A 21776-nucleotide genomic window follows, 5' to 3' on the forward strand; every position below is an offset into this window, starting at 1 on the left:
CCAAACCATAGGTAACAGTGGGGCCAAGGCACGCAATAATAATAATAAGCTGTCGAGGAATTAAAATAAAGAGTGGGTGTCAGCTCGTTGTAAAACTTTTAGGTGTGAAAATGGCGGGACTTCTTCAGCTTATTTCTTATTTCCATAACTTCTTAAGTTATTCTTCAATTTGGACATTGGTTTCCTCAGTGCAGGCTGTATGCCAACAGTGCCACAAGCTCCCTTCCAAACGCATTAATCACTGATGGCTTGATTAGCACAGATTAGACTGGCTCTCCGGTGATAAACAGCGGTGCAGGACAGACAAAACATTTGCGTACAGGTCAGAGTGTAAAGGGCGAACACATTCAATAAAACAGGATCATCAATTTCAAACCACATGTTATGGGCAATTAATTTTAGGTATCAAATTAGGTGAAGAGGGAAAAAAAGCATTTCACCCTGTGGCAACACTAATTAGCTTTAAAAAAAAAAAAAACAATGTTAAACTGAAACTTATTCTATAAACTGCTTTCCATACGGTGAGGAGGAGTTTAGAGAAGCAGCGCTCTGGTTTCTGCTCTGATCCTTGTCTTTCCAACTTGTGATTAACCTGAGGAAGATTATCTACGACCAGAACTAGAAACAGCATCACTCACCTTCTTCCGGGGCTGCCATTTCATCATATTTGTAAACCAAAATGGAACAGCATTAAGATATCAGGCTGTGTGAGAACGGAATGTAGGCTCAGAGAAATCCAGAGCGCAAGTCATGCTGCCGCTCCACTTCCCTCGATTTTGCAGCAAATTTTTCCCAAGAAGTGGTGCATGATGGTGTGTGAACGAGTCTCAGCTTTGCGGCAGTTTTCTCTCTCTTTTTTTCCCTTCTTCTTTTTTTATCTCAGGTTGGGCGACAGCACAGTCAACACAAATCACACCTCGGGTTACATCCACACTTGAGAAAATGTAAATCACAGACCCGGTTAGGGTGGACTGGTGATATTTAGGTGAAAGGTTTCTACGCGTAAATCCAAAGTGGAGCGGCGCGTTAAACCCACTCCCCTCCTCAGCCGCGCTCGGGTTCGGCGCCCCCTAGAACCGATCCAGACGGTGTGTAGAGAGTGATTATTCTTCAACTTTTCAAAACGAGGTTGTTCCGTCAAACTAGGCTGCACAGTCAGTCCAGCGCCGCTCGCATAAAGTGGAATCTTCCTGCCCGATCCAAGGAAAACGATGGGAAGACGACACGCGTGCGTAAAATGCAGAAATATTCATCACAGTGATCAAATTCCGTTCCCCCGCCGGCTGTAGATGCACACTTTTGGAAGTAGAAGTGGAGGAAGAGTTAAAACTGAGCCCGGTGGAGACAGGCGGTGAGATTCAAGGGAAGGAGATTGTACAGCCTCACACACGAGAAGAAGAAAAATAAAAAAAAAATAAAAATCCCTGGAATTTCTGTGAGGCTCTACTGGAAGGAAACCCTGATTCCTGCAACAGTAACAAATTGGAACTACAGCTATTTGGTGACTTCCTCCCCTGAGCTCCTCCAGCCTCGCAGTTTACAGACTTTGAGCAGAGGAGCCGAGCTGTGGAGATGGAAGGAAGCAGGGTCATAGCGCCGACGGCATCCTAAGTTGCCAAAAAGTGCGCCTTACGTTTACGCAATGTGCTGATGGAGCCGCCCAGGCTGGAGACTGGCTGTGGATTACAGCAGACTGACAAAGGAATGGTGTGTAGATGCGTACAATGTCGTAAAGAAAAACTTCAGCTTAAAACTTGGTTTAGTCCAGTTGGAGTTTTTTCTATGTGCTTTTAAATGAACACCTTGTATGACATTAAATCCACAAGGCATTTATAGTGTTGGACCGAGGTTTACTAATACTCATCATGGGGATAAATCAACGTTGAGTGTAAAAAAAAATACTTAAAAGTATCAACATCTTTAAGACCAAGGAGATGTTTGCTGACTTTTCTAAAAATAATAATAAAATTAGTGTCTTTCAAATTGTAAAAAAAAAAAAAAAAAATGAACCGCTCTGTGAAGAAAGCTGATTTCTGGCTTTGGAAACCATGTAGCAACTCGTAATTTTGCAAAAGAGTTAACAAAAGGGCATCAAAATTATAGACCAAGATCTTCCAAACATGACAAATACAACACGTCTTCCAAAGAAATGGCTTAAATATAGCAAAAGGCCCATCTACCTCTGCCAATATTTTTTTTTTTATTTCCATCAAGCACAAAAGTTTAAAAAACATTGGGTTCAGATCAAATCCATTCCTAAGTGGTACATATCCTCAGGCGGTGGGAGCCCTGAACACTTATAAACCCTCATTATCTGCTTTCCTTAGTAAGTTTGATCTTATTCAGGGTCTTTATTGATGCATATTTTATCTGTTTATTCATTTATGTAACTGGTTACTTTTTTTTGAGAACACTTTTTATGTTTGTGTATTAATTGTCTTGTCCCTTTTGAGCTCCATGTCAAGCTAAATTACAGGTGATATTCATCAAATTTACCAATAAATGAATTGACTCGACTTGATTTTTGTTTTTTGTCATCAATGAACCGCTGGCAATTTTTTTTTGCCAAATATTTGGCTATATTTGATATTAGTCTTGATACAGAGATCATATGCAAATACCAAAGTTCATAAATGTAAAGGTTGAAAGCAGGTTCCAGTTCACTACCTTAGTGTTCATCTGTTTTACATATTCTGCCCACTTGTGTCCAAATTTTAACCCGACTCAAAGTGCAACCGTCAGGGAAAATTAATCTGGTTTGGATGTTCAACCCAGAACCCACCGAGGCTGAAGGTGATCATAAACTGGAAAATGCTCAAACCCCAGTGTCACAGCATGAAACAAAGCGAGTTGAACTCTCTTTGCAAAGTGATCTTGAGTGCTGTGAAAGCCACTTGTATGTAAAATGTATTACCGTTGCAAAATTAAGACAAACTTGTGCAGCTCTGGCCAACAAAGAAACATAAAGGTACAGCTCAGTCACTGTGGATTAGAGAAAATCCATAACAATCCAAAGTTCTGCACTATTCTTATTTTAAACACCACTTGAGATTTTCAAGTGATGCTTAAAATAAGAATCTCAAGTTAAGAGGTCGATGGTTAGTGCATGAATTCAATTCAATCAATTAACCATCGACCTCTTAACTTGAGATTCTTATTTTAAGCAACAATATTTCTAAAGAGGGTCCCTTTTAGTAGTCTGCTGTTTTTTCTACAGTCCACCTTATTGCAAGTACTTCATTGTATTTTGTATCCAATGAAGTATCTTCCTTCTATCAAGGTAAACATGATGGAGAATTGCTGCTGTTGCTAGTAGCTTTGAGTTTCTGTTTCATGTGGAGGTTCATGAGTTGGACTATCACTGTCAAAAAACAAGTAGACAAATGTAGAAGTGGAATCTGCTCTATATGCTGCAATACCCATTTCCAGTATAAGTAACTTAAAATATATACACAGGGCTGATCTCCCATGCTGCACTGCAACACTGCCATGGTCTCCATCAATGGAAGCTACTGCCCTTGGTTACTTTTTGTGAAAACTGATTGAATTCATGCACAAAAAGCACAACTCACACAAGAGGGAGAACCTTGGATGCTGAAGACACGCATAAAAAAAAAAAAAAACATGCAGTTTTTTTTTCTCCCGTTTCTTTCTGCTGAGAGCTGCTGTCACACTCAGTTTACAGTGCAATATTTTACCGTACACTGCCATCAGATGCAAAACGTTGCCAGGGATTTTTATTAGACATTGTTTGGCTGGAGAGAGAAAAGCTCTGACACGCTTAAAAAGAAACTTTTTTTTTTTTTTTGCGGGCTGAACAGAATTGAAAACAGAGCACAAGGTTGATCTGGAAAGAGCCTGTTGGCCAAGATCGATACCACAGTTACAGAGTGAAAATAGTTTTCATTAGTTTTTACGTCAAGTGGTCGGGACCTCAGTTACTGGAAATAAATAGCTGCGTTGCATACAGCGCCCTGAAAAGGTATTCATAACCCATCACTTTGACACATTGCAACCACAAACGTAAATGTATTTTCTTTGAATATTTTCAAGGGTAATGAAAATAAAGTGATGCAAAGCCATAAAGTGAACTAAAGAGTGAGAAAGGGTTTTACATTTTTATTTTTGCAAGTAATAATATACACTCAACCCTCAAGATCACTTTTTAAAGGCACGCATAACGTATTAAATCAAACCTTACGCTAGTATCCCTAAATCAAATTAAGTGCACCTCAAGCTTTCAGAACCCGATTCATAAATTGTCAGAGAGAATTTATGAATCACTGACATAAATTGGTAGAAGGCACCTTCACAATGGTTCTGCGAAGGCCTTGTTGGAGAACATGGTGAACAAAGCATCATGGAGACCAAGGAACCCACAGGTCTGGGAGAAAGTTGTGAAGAACTTTAACCTGGCAAAAAATAAAAATGTAGTCTATTTCATAAAGCACTGTTCAACGTATCATTTGGACAAGGACAGAGTATGGCACAGCTGTACACCGTCCAATACGTGGTCATCCAGCTGAGCTTACAGAGAACATGAATAAAGGTGCGTGGGAATTCTGGAAAAGCTGCGAAGATCCACAGTGAGGATCTGCTTAGAGAACAACTATTCAGCTCTAACTCTGCAAATCTGGTATCTATGAAAAGGCGGGAACAGGAAACCTATTGTTTAAAGAAAAGTCATAGGCAGCATTCCACCATGAGTCAGGTGGGCTGGAGCAGGGCCACGTTATAAACATGCAAGAGAAAGTACCAAGTTCATGGAGTACAGATGTAGAAACATGCGGTAGAATTGTTGCAAAACGCTACGTCTGGTTCAAAACTAGCACCGGCTCCACATATCCCCAAGCTTGATCATGTCTGCATCATGATGCGAGCTGACGTTTACAGACGCTCTCTACCTGATCTGATGGCGCTTGAGATATTCTGTGAAGAAGATTGGGAAAAATGTTCAATCTCTAGATGCGCAAAACTGGTCGACGTGTAAACCAAAATACCCGCAGTCTCAATTGCACTGCTAGATGTTTTTTAAATTTTTTTTTCAAAGCAAAACATCTACACAGATTGCATATTTATTTTTCTGAAAAAACAAAAACGAAAACATGCATGGGTTAAGTTTGTATTAGTATATCACAATAAAAAAATAATTGAAAAAATATTTACAGTGATAATATGACAAAAGGTGGGAAAGTTCAGGATATTTTCAGGAAACGGATCATTTCTATTCATAAGAGCTTATACTCTATATTAAAGTGAATTAGGGAAATGGTTGATACAGAAGCTTCAACAATGGGCTTGTGATTTAAATTGGTTTAGGTAATGGACTCTATGGAGCTGTGGGCTGGTCAATAAGCTTGACTATCTCAGGGGTCAGCGTGGTCCCACAGTGCACACTGGGGTCAGGCGGATGACAAAAAATGAGTGGGAGGAGGGGGCAGGATGCCATATGGCCTTATGGACAAACTCCTGCTGTGCACAGAGTGTCCACTTGGTGATCCACATGGATGAACAGGAACAAATGTTTGACAACACCTATGCACACACAGCTGACACGGTGCTTAAAGCGCACAGAGAGAGGGGAGGGGCGGGGTTAATGTTACAGTAGCTTCACAGCTTTTTTATTCTCTTAAAATGCTATTTTATCTAAAAGTTAATGCAAAAAACAAACAAAAAAAAGGGCTCTCACGACATGCAAAGCATCTCACTACAATTTTCTTTTAACCACACACTGCTAACGTCTAAAATAGGTTTACACAAGAAGTTGCTTCATAGAAGGCGTTTAGAGGGCCAATCACGGGCCACTTCAGCGCCGCCGTTAAGCAACAGCCTCTCTTCGTAGCGAAGCCTGTCATCTGGCATCTCCATACAGCAGCGGGCTCCCTGTGCGTGCCTCTGCTTTCCCAATCACAGCCGCACAGGAAATCAGACTCCAGCCTTCAGAGGGAAACAAAAAACGGCCTCTTTCATTTCCCACAAGTTGGAGCCGTTCGAGAGTTTGTGCTTCCTTTTCTTGTTCGTGCCAATCACGCCCTCAAAAATGTCTCCTCCGAAGGTTCTGATCGGAGCCTGATGAGTGAGCCGCTCTTTGAAGGCGGCTTTGCTGTGCGCCGAGCAGCTGCAATATTACAAAAGCCGGAGCCGTGTAAGGCCCGTCGCCACGTAATGCTTCTTCCACCTGCAGAGCATGTCCTTGTTTGGGAGCTTGCATAAATCCAGTACAGCACAGTTGACCAAAAGGATAAACGTCACGGAAAACTGTGTGCGACGACAGAGGATGTTCGTGAGGGGGAAAATAAATAAATAAATAAATAAATACTCAACGCTTTTAAAAACCTGACTGAAGAGCAGCTCACTCTAGTTGCTCTCGTGAATGTTGGAGGCATAATTAATTACTACACAGGCCCTCGCTTTCGAAGTCATGACACTGGGGTGTCTTTGTGTGCTATCTGTCCTCTGTTAGAATAAACAATGGCCTTTTAATTACAAGCACTGGAGTTTCAAGGCAATAAATTTCACAGCAGAAACATCTACACCCGTGTCCTCACTTAAAATTGGATGGTTACGTTCACACAGTAAAACGCCGGCATACGCTCCAAAGCACAGTTAAAGACTTGACGTCCTATGAAGATTTGAATAGCATTTTGTTTAGCAAAGATTAGGGAGTCAGGAGAATTACTTTCTGAAAGCAGCAGCATGGAGACCTAGCAAACCAGCACCCAACCAAGGGTAAAGTCTTCACTCTGATCACTCTGGGCACTGACTATAGTGGGACAAAAATCTCTTTCAAAGAACAGAGTTCTGGCACCAGCATACCTGTATCACTCAACAACTGTGTCGCTGCAGTACTGTTGAGATTGTGTAAAATATTTGTGCATGTGCTCTGCAGTTACACGTTGGGTCACCGTTCAAATGCCAGAGCTTTTCGGTTTTAGAGAAATGTTTTTTAAAAAATTAGCTATCTGCTATGAAAACAAATGGAATACCAGATTGCTATTTATTCATCCAGTGGGCCTCCACCTGTTTGCGGTTTGGTTTTTGTGGATTTTTCTGTGGAGTGTAGCAAAAAATTTGACTATGTGTGAATTTGTTATTTTACAGCATGTCTAAAATGTTCGAACGGGATTGGTACTTGACATACTAACTGATGTTTGCAAAGCAGCCGATCCAGGAGCACCATTCATTTCCCTTGGCACTGATTAACTTTACCCCAAAGAGCAGAGCTAAGGAAGACCATTGATGTTAGCTCCTGCTTTATTGCAAAGATTGTTTCCACTGTTTGCATTAATGCATATTATGGCATATCTGGTGTTTGAACTATTAAATTAGGCACATAGGCGTTTTTATAGGATGTCTGGGATACACTGTATTTCACATTTTTATGGGGTTGCATTAGGAAAGGTGTCCAGCGCAAAACTCCTGCCAAGTCTGTGTGCACGTGGCTGTGCAGTGCAGGTGGAGCCGCCAACAGGACAACAATAATGTGACTGTAAAACTTCATATTTGTTCTTTAACAGGTATGGCAAAAACAGAAACAAAAAAAAATAAAAAACATCACGAAGGCCACGAGTAATAAATTAGTATGCTTTAAACACTAATAAACATTTTTGTCAGGCGAAACATTTATAACACGGGAATGTAATTTAGAATATTTGATAGATTACATCCATAAAAAGACATGGCAGCTGGATGAATCTGTTTTGAAGCGCTTAACAACACCGTAACAATAAAAGTGTTAAACAGCAATGACACCCACCACTCTGTTTCTGTACATCACTGAAAACAAATAACCCTCATCAGCATTCATTCATTCACCTCTTTTAACAAAGCTGTTTTGGTGGATGATGTTGTGTCAGAATTTAGCCTGCTGTGGAATATGCGAGATGGACGACTCTTTGTGTGTGTGTGTGTGTGTGTGTGTGTGTGTGTGTGTGTGTGTGTGTGTGTGTGTGTGTGTGTGTGTGTGTGTGAGTGCATGTATGTTTGTGTCTTAGCGGGAGCTTGGTGTTGATTAAGTGTCTGGAGCCTGAGGGGGGATAATGAGAGCTTCTAATTAATGAGCCTGTGCATATCTCAGAGTCACAGAGTCCTATCTGCAGAGAACAAACACGCACACACACAAACCTCAGCGCACCGCTGGGATCGTTCCCTGCCCTCCACATTATTTTCTCCTGGGAAACCCAGCTGGGAGTGTGTCACTCTGGCTGCTGTCCCTGATGAGTGCCCTCTAATAGGGATGGATGGGGGTTACGGGGCCACACTATGAGAAGGTCACATGCGCGGGCCACCCAACGTGCCCCGAGCAAAGGTTGATGTTAGAGGCTCGGAAAAACTATTCAAAACGGTATTTGTTTTCTGGGTTTTGGAGCAGAATAATTCATCTTAAGAGTCGACTAATGTCAGGGCAGAGTGAAGGCAAAACACCCACTCAGGCTGAACTGAGCCGTTCACAGGAGAGTCCTGCCCGTTAAACAAACATATCCAAACTGTGGGATGAATTTGGACTGAATGACAGAAGCTGTTTGTGTAAAGAATATATGCTTTTAACACCTTCACAGCGCTCTCTGTTTGCCCCCCCATTGATCAGCAGAGTGCATGCTCAGCAATATGAGCAGCAACCTCTCATTTCATGTCGCATCACATTCAAGATCACAAACTGGGAAGAAATCACATTACAGCAGGGACACAGATCGAGCAAAGCTAAACATTTGCTCACCAGAGCACAAAACCTGGCAGTGGTCCTTGTGCTCAAGCCCAAAATATATATATATATATATATATATTTTTTTTTTTTTGTAAATGCAATTCGCAGCTTCCCCCAAGTGGGAATTTGCCATTCTCTCAATCTCACTAAAAGAGAAATGTCCCCAAAAAATGTTTCCAAATAAATACAGAAAGAGGAAAATGGAAAGGTCCCTCAACGAAAAATAATAATAATAATAAAAAAAAAAGCAAAAACAGCATAATTCCTTCCAGTAAAATGAAAAACAGTGTGTGTTTACGTTAGTGTGACAAAGCCCTGCGGTAACTGCAGTAATTATGAGTTTCGCCTGTTGGGAACCAAGTAGGAAGTTGTGTGACGTTACGGAGTGAAAGGGCTGGATGGGTCATTGGAACGTGCACCGCAGTGGCTGTCTTAAAGCAGCCCTTATTACTGTAACCATGACAACAAAGTTGTCTTCATCCTCCCTCCTGACTGCCAACTGTGCGGCTTCCATATAGAGAGTATCAGATAAAACACGAAGAAATACAAGCAGCACCGGGATGTTTATGCAGTTCTAACCATATGAGAGATTCTGTTTTTGAAACGGTGAAGTCGCAGGACTCGGCGCACAGCTACGCCCATAAACACGCTACCATGTGTTTCACCAAACATCTACATCTGACACAGAAAAAGTCTGAGCAAGAAGCTTCGGAACAAGCGAAGAGCAGGAGAAGAAGAGGAAGGAAAGGTCAGAAGGAAAGTTGTTGGGTCATATTAAAATCCAAAAAGATCCCAGAAACAGGAACAATTTGAGCCTGAAAGGCCTGAAGGAGGTTAAAGGCACCGAGGCGGCCCATTAAATAACCCTAAATCACTCTACTCTAGTGTTTCCTAAAAGTCTGGCTTCTGAGCTACAAAATAACAGAGGCTAGTTTAACAACAAGCATTAAACAAAGGTAAAATGACGGTGCGACAGGCTCGACCTTAAGCTTTGTTTAAAATCTGACATTTACAGCCTAAACAAGTCACAGTGACTTTTTATCTAATTTAACTTCGGAGGATAATATTACATTGACCTCACACACAAACCACAGTGGGATTGCAAACCCAATTTTGAAAACCAATGCTCTGCAAAAAAAAACCTGTTTAGACATCAGCTGTTTCAGGTTTGGCACTTAATGTGCAGCAGACAGATGTTATTTTCAGTTCTGTTAGCTTCATCGTCTTTCTTAGGAAATATGTTATTTGTTCTTGTCCAGAACAAGTAATGTAATCACTGTAATAGTGAGAGTAACATGTATAAATTCACTTGATACTGCTAATTGATTCTGACAGCTCAGGCTGGGAGCAATATGAGTTTAATTTCAATTCAATATATCATTTTTTTTTTTTTTAAATGGAGAGGTAATCCCAATGACTTTCATATTTGACTTTCCTGTAGTCAACACAAATCTAAGACTAGCTGTATTCAGATCTTACCCTTTGGTACAAACAAACATGTTTCCACTTACAAGTTATTAATCCAAATTACTCAAGATGAAAAAAAAAAATCAACGAATGCCACCTGAAGTTGAAACTGAGAGTCGTAAAGTCAGATTTCTCATGGCTAATGATTTCAAAATCCAATATGGTTGATACACAGCAAATAAGAAAGCGGTTACAGGAAAAAAAAATGTTTTAATTTTCCTCAGTGTGTGTGTTAATACAGAGTTTTAGTGAACATTGTGCATCTGTGTTGCAGAGAGAGCTGAAGATTAAGGTGATGGATAATTGTCAAAGATAAATAATCAAAATACCAGTGGAAACATGCAGAAAGCTGCTCAGCAAGGATAAGAAAGATTTAATTATTGTAATGTGGGCAAAAAAAAAGATTTCCATTGGTTATTGAGCAGGGCATAAATAATTTCCAATAAACCATTATCTAATGAAAACTAGTCTTTAAAAATAAAAATAAAAAAAGATGCTCCTTTTGCATTATTTGTTTTATTTCCTGACAGAAACAAACTTCTTGTTTGATCAATAATAAATTGTAATTTACTTCTGCTACAGGTATCTTCATGGGCCTAACTCCCTTAAGAGATGTTTACCACCATGTATACAAACAGATCGGTGAATCAGCCACGGTCACTACATGCTATACGACCAGCAGCCATACTGGGAACTGAATATTCAATCTTCAGAATAAAGAGAAGCGACAGTAAAACGTCTTGTGTTATTATAAGTAAAAAAATACAAAAAAGGTAGTAGTACTATGTAATGCTTGGGTTAAAAAAATGACAAGAGAAACAACATGATGAACAGTTGTGAATAGGTCACTGGCTCTGCAGAGTTTCTCTTTCCACACTATCTGGAGTCTCTAAACAGCCCACTTCATCTCCCATTTTGATATTATGTATCAAAGGAAAGGATCCGAATATAAGAAACATCTCTGAAAGTCCTTTTTCTCGCAGTTTAATCAGCAACTCTTCACACCACCGTGAGTGATTAAGACAGATGATTAAAATCCCCTCATTCTCTTAAGTCCTCTCCCCCCCTAATTTTCGCCTCTTTCCTTTTCTTCTCCCAATCACACTAATGAAGAAAGGCCTGTTTATCCCCTGGAGGCGCTTTACAGTAGATTTGTGTTACGACATTAGGCAAAGCGAGGGACCTCTGCTTCAGAGTTGTGTTTAATAATTCAGCGGTTTTGGACACGGATGAAACGGGCTCCAGCATGCTGTTTCAATCAGAGAGGCAGTTACATAGGCGCTGGGGTTTGACGTCTGCGGCAGGATCAATAATGATAGCGTTGCCACATACTCCGACGCATGAGGCACAGATCCTGTGTGGTCCTTCCGAGCTCTATACGCTAAACACAAAGATGGAAACAGGACAATGAATTCGCATGTGTTTGTGTCTATCTGATTTCACAAATGCACACACACACAAACACACACACACGCACGCACACACACTGCGGTCTGACCCACCCATCTCCAGTCCCTCATTTAGAAAAACCCCCAAAACCAAACGTACTCCTCTCTTTTTTCAATTACCTTTCTTCCCACCGTCATCACCACACCAAGTCTATCTAACATTCTCCCACAGTCTCTGTTTGCTTTCCCTCTCGTATCAAACGTCTCCATGTGTTACACCCCCTCACATATGCACACGCACACTCGAGTCGCACGCCACAATCTGGTAATCATAACAAGCACATTAAAGCATTAAAAGGACAATTTATGACAGATTATCTCCCGAACAGACAACAATTAACAGCAAATAACTGCAAATATTTATCTTCCTTTAAAGGTCTTCTGTAAGCTTCTCTTTTCCGTTCGGTGCAGTAATTAAAGGAAGGGGAAAAAAAAATACTGATTACGAAAAGAAAAAATAAGCAAAGCTTAACTAAAACCAGACTGCAGCAGAGGCTGCCTGAATTTGCTTCAGTAATTTTTTTTTTTCTCATCAGTTACCACACTATAATACTTTAATACTTGAGGCTTATTATGTCAATGACAGCTTTTCCTACCCATACTAATCTAATCCTTAGAGAGCACATCAACTAAGAATTTACAACTCTTGAAGTGGCATGAAAGAAGTGATGCACAAAAGGATTTGCTAATAACTCAGTCCCTGTGCGGGCTAACAAACAGAATGCTAAAGGAAGCAACGGGAGAACGGTTGGACTTTTCACAAAGCAAATCAGGCACCTGTATGTTTCTGGTGGATGTTGTGAGGGGGATTAGGTCAGTCCACCCCTTAAATCACTCTGACTTCAGATCAAAGGGGTTAAAACAGGATTAGGATTAATGTGCCTTTGGTGGAACAGGTGATAATCCCTTAAATTAGCAATGTCGCACAGGCAGACCTTTCTTTCATCTCGGCGCCTGACGTATGGGGCAGAAATGCGGGGAGCTGCGCTGCAGGAGAGCAGCGTCGTTTGTTGCCCCGCCAGGATTAATTGGTCTCCCTCAACATGACCACTCAGATAACGGCCGCCGCTGTAACTTGTCAGCAAGATGAGCTCATTTGAATGCAGGCGGTGATTGGAGAGTGGCCGAGTCAAGCAGCACTAGGGTTACCTTACAGGATGATACAATGAACCGCAAAAGTATTAACGCCCCTTTGACTCGTTTCTTCATATTAAAACCGCAAACCTTACGGTATTGTATGGACTATTTCATGATAGAGCTAAACAGGGGCGTGCTTAGTTGTTATGTCTTTACCCATTTTTGGCTAAATATCCTAAACTCAGCTAGGTTAGATGGAAAATGTCTCTGAACACCAAAATAGTACGTGTTATCACAGATTCTGAGCTGAGTTTAAGTCTGGACTTTGACTGGGCCATTCTGACATGTACTCTAATCTGAACTACTTCGTTGCAGCTAAAACGTCTCATGTCCACTGAATCCCCTCATAGGTTTCCCGTCTTAACAACTCTGACCAGCTTCCTGCTGAGGGTCAGCATCCCCACAGCACGATCCCACCACCACCATGTATTACCTTGGGAACGGTGTAACAGGGATCATCGTGTTCATTTTCTACCAAACAGCGTTTTAAACTTTGGTCAAGAGCTACATTTTGGACTCAAACATGATTTTTCCACGTTTGACGTTTCCCCTACACGACTTGTGCACTTTACATTGTCATATAGATTTGTAATGAAACGCTGATTTAAACTCCTCAAAAACCTTTTACCCACTTCCTCTGTCGTTTTCATAATGTGGTTTGTTCCTCTAATGGCCTCTGACAAAATCGTAAAGCATTTGCCAATGTATTTATGTGCACAGAATTACTTTTAACATCTGTATCTTATCCACTAACTATGCGACATCTGAAGTCAATTTGTCGCAATGGGGTTTTTTTTAGAGGTAACCAAGTAGAGGAGCGTTAATTCATTCCCAAGAACATTTTTCACTTTTTTTTTTTTTTTAAAGTTCAAATTGCCAGTTCTCCATTATGTGCTAATTTGTGACGGTCTATCACATAAAAGGTCAATAGAATACACCAGTGTTTGTAGATGTAACATGACAAATTGCTTAAGGGGTGAGAAGCTTTTACACGGTACGGCAGATGAATGGATCGCTGGGTGAACATCCACAAGCTACGGGGAGTTCTTTAAGGAATAAATGGCGCTCCTGCTACTGATGCGCATCACGCTGAAACTCAGCAGCTGATGTAGCAGAAGCAGGAAGATGTAGGGGGAATGGTGGGGTGCGGTTTGACTCCACTCCAAGAATAGGAGCCACTCCAGTCATTTCCTATCAAACTTTTCACACATGCTGCCTCTCAACCCCACCAGCTCTTCTCCCCTGCTGTCAAACCTCCTTGTCATCGGTTTGACTTTTCTACTCGAATCATCTTCACCCGTTTCCAGGGAAGCCTCCTGTCAGACAAGACCCGCTAACAAAAGAACATCGGAAGCAATCATCATCGCCCGCGACTCGAAATTTATGCCAGAACCTTAACATTAAATCCAGGACCCTTCCTTCACCTGTCTGCCAGAGGATAATTAGCAGTTTTTGACCATGTTGAGGCGCAGCAGCGTTGGGGAAACTGCTCCCCGCAGGGCTCCTGTCTGCTACCAGTTTGGCCGGTGGGCTTTGCCCCGGTCCCGGACTAGACCCGGCCATCTGGCTGGCCCCGAGAACAGCCGGCCCCTCTCCCCTACCGGCCCGCTGCAGACAGGAAGATGACCCAAAGAAGGTCAGGCCACACCAGAACGGTCCGGAAGAGAGAAAGCAGTGGACGCACAGAGGAGGGAGGAGAGGGGGGGAAGCAAAACTAATGGACAAGAAAGAAAGCAACAAATGGACAGTAAGATAGGAAGGACACCTTTAAGCTGCCTCCATCATCATGACCCAATGACGGATGAGTCTGTTTGTTGTTCTCTTCACTCCGTGTGTGTGTGTGTGTGTGTGTGTGTGTGTGTGTGTGTGTGTGAGATAGCGGGGTGGCACAGAGTACTGTATGAAAGCATGTGTGCACGCGTGAATACAATCCCACATTTCTCAAACACATCATGACAGCTCGCAGCCGGAACGAAAGCTTCATTTATTCACAATTCAGCAGTAAATCGCAGCTCCGCAGCAGGGCTCCCAGTACAGATAACCATTTGGAAGGTCATTAGGAACGAAGCTGAAAAGCCACACAGCGGATGGAGGGTTCTTCTGAGGCTTAAATATGAACGGTGAAGTAATTACATTTACATTACTATAACGCTGCAGAGGATCTGATTGAGCTAAAGTCTCGAAATAAGATGGAAAATAAATAATTGCTAATCAAGCCACCTGCTGGGTTTTTCTATCTCAGCGTGGTGGCAACCTCTTCATCCACCGTCACAGACGTTCTTCTGCAGCGTGGCAGAGCACAGTGCAGGCGGAAATACTTAAATTTGGAGCAAGTATTAAATATTGTATAAAAGGGAGGCTTTTGTACAATATTCCCCCGGAAATGTTTTTTTTTTCTTTATAAGAGAAACGGCTCAAAAACAATTTTGCCTGACCGGAGCAACTTTTGCGACACGTTTGCTTTGCCTTATAACCTCAAACGCTCAAAAGGTTTTTTTTTTCTTGCCATTTTTCAATAAAATCAAACTTGATGCGTGCAAGAGCGACAGCTGCCCTATAAAAAGACAGAGTTGTGGCTCTCTGTAGCTTTTCCGGAGTTACAAAAGGGCTTTTTGTTGCACCTGAACTAATGCTCCCCTTGCCTGGCTAGTTGATTCAGATGGACAGCCTTGCCTTGGGTGGATCACAGATTTTATACTCCTATAATTTTCAGATGACTTGAACATTGATCCATGAGATGTTAAAAGATGATAAAAGTAGGGATACCTGCTTCTGCTCCGTCTCTTTTGTTTCTCAATCTTCATGATACTCTTTGTCCACTAATGTTCTCTAACAAAAGCCTTCAAACAGCTGGAACACACAGGGGTTAAATTACACACTGGCTTACTCTTTGTACTTCTGAAGGCAGCTGATTACAATGCATTTTATATGAGGGTGACAGAGTAAAGAGGTTGAGAAGGCAAACGCAAGCCACAGTTCATGCTGTTCTTTCACATCAAACCCAAGGCTTTGACTACTTTCCTAAGGCGCTGTGTTATAAACTCTAACAGACTCTGCAACCAGACTGTTGTGATTTTATCAGAAGGTTGTTGTTGTTGTCTTTTTCTCCCCCCCACATTCTGTCCTTCCCTGACACATTGGCCTTGACAGGTCAAACAGCTGAGAAAGAAGACTCTCACCTCATATTGTCTGAGTAAATGTAAATTTAAGCGAGATATCACAGTGCTGCGCCGAGCAGCAAACATCAGCAAATTTTGAGAGCGGGTTAGTGACTCTCTGACCCTCATTCTCGCCACACTCCCAGTCTCTCCATCTCTGTCTCACCCTCTCCTCTCCCCTCCTCGGGCTGGCCAGGACTTCTCTGTCCTTCATCCTCATTCTATTTCATGCCTCGTCCTTCTCTTGCACGGCCCTCATCCATCACCGCCCCCCATTTCCCACACCCTCCCTCTGGTATGAATTACATCTTGGCCAGAAACAGATAGAAGGCCTCGGTGCTGACACACTCCTCTGTGACTCAACAGTTTGTCTGAATTGGCTTAGCATTCATCACGTCGCAACAGCTCTATCACCAGCTGACTAGAGCACGAGATAAAAAAAAAACCCTTCTTTTTGATCACTTCATGCAGCTTTCCTGCGACATATAACTCAAAGGAAAGTAATATAAAGATGCACATAGTGATTAAAAAGTGTCATAGATCAATTGCTGCTCAGAATGTTGCTGAAAACATTCAAGGCTGTCTAATGGTTAGCAAGTTTTCCTCCCCCAAAAAACGAATTTGTCGGTGGATGTGTCAGCCTGTCACATCTAAAGACAAAAATGTACAGAGGGAACGGTCACACTCATTACCCTGCCACGCTGATCTCCTCTCCAGGGGTCTGCGGCTGTTGAACGTCTCTGCTTTTTGTTGTGCAGAAATGATGTAACGGCTGAAGAAAAAGATGATTAGAGCGTTTACTGTCAGGCTGCTCTCAAAAGTGAAGCAGTCAAGCTGCTGCTGATGAAAGTCAGAAGGGAGGGAATCCGAGATCCTTACTGATGCCTCAGTCCGTCTAAAACTGAGCCCGTCGGTTTAGGCCTGTTGCAATCAGATGATGTCCAAAGGACGGACACTGGAACCGGCATCCATATCTTTCCTTCACTGCTTTAGTTTGTTTGTGACTTTGAGGTGCACGAAGAAATCAGCTGGTGATCAAACCAAAAACCGAATGCACCAAACCTCAGCAGCAACAGGTTGAACTAAAAACACTCATAGATGCAGAGGTGGTTTGCGATCAGTAGGTTGTGAAGAAATTAAGATTTATATCAACCACGTCCATGATTGCTCTGAAAGAACGTGGCTTTATCTTCACTAGTTTTGGCTCAGAAGCACCGCAGCGTTCCACTCAAAAAAAAAAAAGAAAAAAAAAAGAGGACATTTCTATTCAACAAAATAAAGTTTCAGTCAATAACTCATGACGTTCATCAAGATGTTCTGACATTTTAAAAAGTGGAAAGACTGAATTTGATTTTTAAATAAGACAATTATGGAACAACAAAGCCATTCACAAATGGTAAATGTATCATAACGCTGCCGACAAGTCTTAGATGAATGTAGAGAATTCATTGTACGATTTGTTCTTAAATGCACCACACAAGTGAATCCGGTGGGACTAAGGTATTCCTCTCGGTAGCAGTGTGTGGTCACATGTCTGCTGCTATTAAGACTTTTATGGTCAAATGCTTCAGGCATCTGGATTTAGACTTGAGCCGGTTTTTCTGCAGTACTGATCATGTTTACTTTCGGCTCGACTTCATTAAGGCGAGCTGAATAAGTGTTGAGATTAAGCTTTTGCTTGATGCGCATTTTTGCTCCGTTATTGCAGAAACATAACCAAAATTTTAACGCTTAATGTTTTCAGTTGGTAGACTTCAAGCGCAGTCTTGAGTCCTCATCCTCTCGTTTGCGTTGGTGTTGTTACTCGAAGTTCAGCACAAACGCTTTTCATGTGTTCCAAGTTTAAAACGCTGCATTTGTGTGGTACGTGTGCTTGACGAATGGAAAAAGAAAATTTGCGGTACAAATGTATGTCATTTCACATCCGTATTACACAAATGCAAATGGTGTGTCTGCAAATTTCTACAAAAAAAACCCCAAAAACTGCCACATTCTTTCTGATCAAACTCAATATGCTGTTATATCTGACACAGAGCAAGCTGACGCAGGAGCTTTGGCCACCTGACGCAGTTTGTCGTATGTCACTGAAAGACAAAACAGGTCCACAATAGTGTGATGGAGGTCACCTTCCAGCCTATAGCGATGACTTATGGTGGATCACAGCAACATTAATGTGAATCCGAAGCATATAATTGCAAATACAACACTCTGAATGGGCGTCTGTCTATAGGGCACAGTGTGAATTTGTACTGAGCTGCACCAGCAGCTGAACCAGATTCCTCTGTTTGCTTGTTTGTTTGCTATGAGCCCCTCCATGCCGGGACTTCTGTTCTGCCATCAAAGCTGCACCATTGTGCTGCAGGGCTGTTGTTTATTTGGTTCTTCTTAACCAGCGCTCCAGCTTCTCACTTTAAAAAAAAAAAAACGTGTTAAACTTTCAATCATCGCATCTAATTTAGGTCACATGTGGAGTCCGCAGGTGCCAGGAAACATCAAGGCAGGGAAAACGATGATTTGGATCAACCGGAGGCCATGTGAACAACCAGCGTTTACCACACAGAAGGCCTCCCCCTTTAGAAACGTTTGATGTGGTTTGAGAAAAAGGCCCAGATATGACGCAATGCCGCAGAAAGCTGTGTTTGAGAATTGTCGTTTCCAAACTGTGACCCGACTGTAGCTTCCCACATCTCAGAGCTGCTGAAAGGGGCTGGGCGTCCCACACAGAAAAAAAAGAAGAAAAAAAAAACTCCCCCTGTGGAGTACAGCAGATGTGCGAATCCTCCGCGTGGATCAATCATCCATTGTGTTTCATCACACCGACTACACACGGTGTGCGGTCCATTTGGAGATGAGCAAATTGACATAATGCACAAGAGCAAACAATCCCATCCTTCATAAACTAAATGAAAACTGTTCAAAACAAGACAATGATCAAAACACCCATACAAAGTAAAAAAAAAACAACAAAAAAACAATCTTAGCTAAGTTTGTGGGTTTTCAGAATTAGCTGAATACTGAATAAGCCTGATAGAAAAAGTGCATATTTAGGTCCGACAATACACAGGAAACTTCAGCTTATGATGAAGTTGTTGGCTTCTGTTGCGAGTTACGCTGCCAAGATAAAAGTGCCACCCTAACAATCGAGTGTAAATCACTGTCTGGGCTTCATGATCCACAGTGAAACACTGCCGGTCAGCGTTCTGCACTAAGCGTGGATTATGCGCTCATTATCACAGACACAAAACTTATTAACGCTCTGCGATAAAAATCAAATGCACCGTTTGGCGCCACAGCTTTAATTGAGAGGTGGGAATGTTCATTTTCACCTTCCACTCAGAAAGAGGGCTCCACAACAGGATAATCAGAAGTGGTGCTTGAGGCACGATTACTACAGTAAATGACATCTTAACAAAAAGAGGATTTAGGAATAAAGAGGGGGATTTTCTCATCAATGTTATTCTTTTTAAGGACTCGTGCATTTCTATTTAGTTGGCTTTATCGGAAACGCTGAAAACTAACCGGGCAAATTTGAGCAAAAATAGCCGCAAGGTAACAAAGCCAGGACTTCTCAGCGTTTACTGTGTGGCAGATACCGATGTGAAAAAGAAAAGGTGCCTTTCTCTTCGCAAATCTGGCAGGGGAATTACGGCTGCAAAGAGCTGCCAATACGAACTTCACTGGCTTCATCGGTTCACACCAACGAGCTGCTAGTGAAGCGTAAGGGTTCTGTTTCTGAGCACGAAACCTGGATCACGCAGTGGAAAACGTCTAGACTGCACAGACACAGAAAGGTTAGAGCAAAGGGACTGCTGAGCTACTTAGAGAGAGAAAAAAAAGCCTAAATCTTATAAAGGTGCGTTGCATCTCAATAAAGTAGAACATCAATAAAAAAATGTATTCAAGTGATTTGGATTAAAAAACTGAAAGCCATATATTAAATGGACTGATTGCAATTCCATGTTTATCTGAATGATTATGGCTTGCAGTAAATGAAAACATCGAAATTTGTCTCTCGGACAATTTGAACATTAAAAATAAAATCAAGAATCGCCCCGACGTAAGGAATGAAACTCTTGAAACTCTGACTGCAGCAGCAGTCCACACCTTGTAAATCTCCCTTAAAATCTTGAATGGGCTTCGTTTTACAGGGCTGCAATTCTTCACCTCCGGTGTGCTTCCCTCCCTGCCGAGAGCGCCAAAAGCCTGTCATAACATTTCTGTATCCATCTCATTAGCTCCAAGCTATATCGCAGTCGACAGAAATAAAATTCCCTGTATCACTCTGTGTGAATATCAAAATTTTACAAGGCACACTTAATAAGATAAGTTTAATCATAATAACATAACTTAATACATTATTCTAATTTGTTTTGACGCACCTTTATGACCAAAAGCCCTGACTGCAAGACATTTACTGTTGTTCTTATGATGTGATTGTGGCTGAAAGAAGTAAACAGTGGAGTAGATGTGTACCACGGTCACCTCAGAAGGAGCAGCAGAGGCAGAGGTGCTTCTTGCTATGCAGATCCACAAAGTACTCTAAAGAGGATAAATGGCTCTGTGGCGCTATCAGTCCATCCAGCTGGTGTTCAGGGCAGCTTTTATGCTCTCGAACAAGCTCTCCAGCTTCTCCACCAACCCAAATCTCCCTGACCTAAATATGCTTCTTCGGAGCAGAGCGGAGAGGAGAGCTCGGCGGTGGACACACACGGCTCAATTAATTTCTGCTCAGCATGAAAACACGCAGAAATTATCTTGATGTTGCAGTTTTGTTTCGTGGCCAAGCAGCAAGGTTCGGGGTGCAGTTCTCCAAGCGGCCAGAGGGGGCTCGGTCCAAACGAGAGTTCTTCTATAGAAGGGTTTGAGGAATAATAAATGGTTTTATGTCACATGACAGAAAGACTACGCTTGGAACATATAATTCTTAGTCAAAAATTATTGTGGATCATTAGAACAGGAGGTCATTTAAAAAGGCAGGTCAAAGCTGAGCTCACATTTACCTCATGTTGTTGCTTTAATGGAACATGTCACATTTTAACTAAGTTAGAAAATTGTATTCTCTGGATCTACAAACCCATCTAAAAACATCTCAAGACATATGTTGTTTATTAAGCTTACTTTACTCAGCTATAAAGGCCTCATCTTGCAGTTTGCCTTTTGATTGTTTTCTATTTTAGATTTTAATTTGATCTTAACTTGGTTGTGTGTCTGAAGGAAATTGATCATGACTGAAAATCAATTTTCCTCGAGCCTGAGAAACTACAGTGACCTTTAAATCAGCCCAAAGTGTATGCCTGGCAATAGGTCACTACAGGTCCATGCCCAGCCCGAAATCTTTTGCAACAATCATTGGGAAAAATGGTTACTTCAGCAACGAGCAAGGTTTTAGCCACATCTCAGCACTGACACCAAATTTAGAAAGGTTTCAAATGACGATTTATTACATAGCCTCTAAATAATTCGGTAACCATATTAATCACATCCCACCTCTTACCAACATTTTGTACTTGCGTCGCACAACACCAACACGTTTTGTTGCATTATGTTCATATATTGTCAAAATGATTTATGGACCAGAGCGCCAGATCAGATTAATGTAAAAAGAAAAACTGAAGTTATTGTTTTCATAGATCATGTCAGAAACCCAAGTGTAGCAACGGACTCAGATCTACATTTATTGGTGACTAAATGCTTCACATCTAAAATACTTTCTTTCACGATATACCACATAACATTTTAAAACATTTTTTACATTCGATGGGTTATTTATAGAGATGTGCCGATCAGGTTTTTTCCTGCCAATACCGATACCGATCACCCATGAGGGCCGATCACCGATACCAATCACCGATACCGATCACC

General features: G+C 41.6%; 1 protein-coding gene across 3 annotated transcripts in view; it reads right to left on the minus strand.

Moving 5' to 3' along the window:
- LOC103146299 (tetratricopeptide repeat protein 28) overlaps window positions 1–21776 on the minus strand; it is a 233412-nt gene that overhangs the window by 150426 nt on the left and 61210 nt on the right. Inside the window, exon 1 of one of the 3 annotated variants that reach the window (XM_016677792.1) lies at window positions 639–1895. The exons of the other annotated variants lie outside the window; for them this stretch is intronic. Coding sequence (XP_016533278.1) covers window positions 639–665 — 27 coding nt within the window. The 5' untranslated portion in view covers window positions 666–1895. Of the gene's footprint in view, window positions 1–638; window positions 1896–21776 lie in introns of those variants that run through there. 3 annotated transcript variants of the gene reach the window in all.

The sequence above is a fragment of the Poecilia formosa genome, unplaced genomic scaffold (assembly GCF_000485575.1).
Source record: "Poecilia formosa unplaced genomic scaffold, Poecilia_formosa-5.1.2 Scaffold5, whole genome shotgun sequence".
Lineage (NCBI taxonomy): Eukaryota > Metazoa > Chordata > Actinopteri > Cyprinodontiformes > Poeciliidae > Poecilia > Poecilia formosa.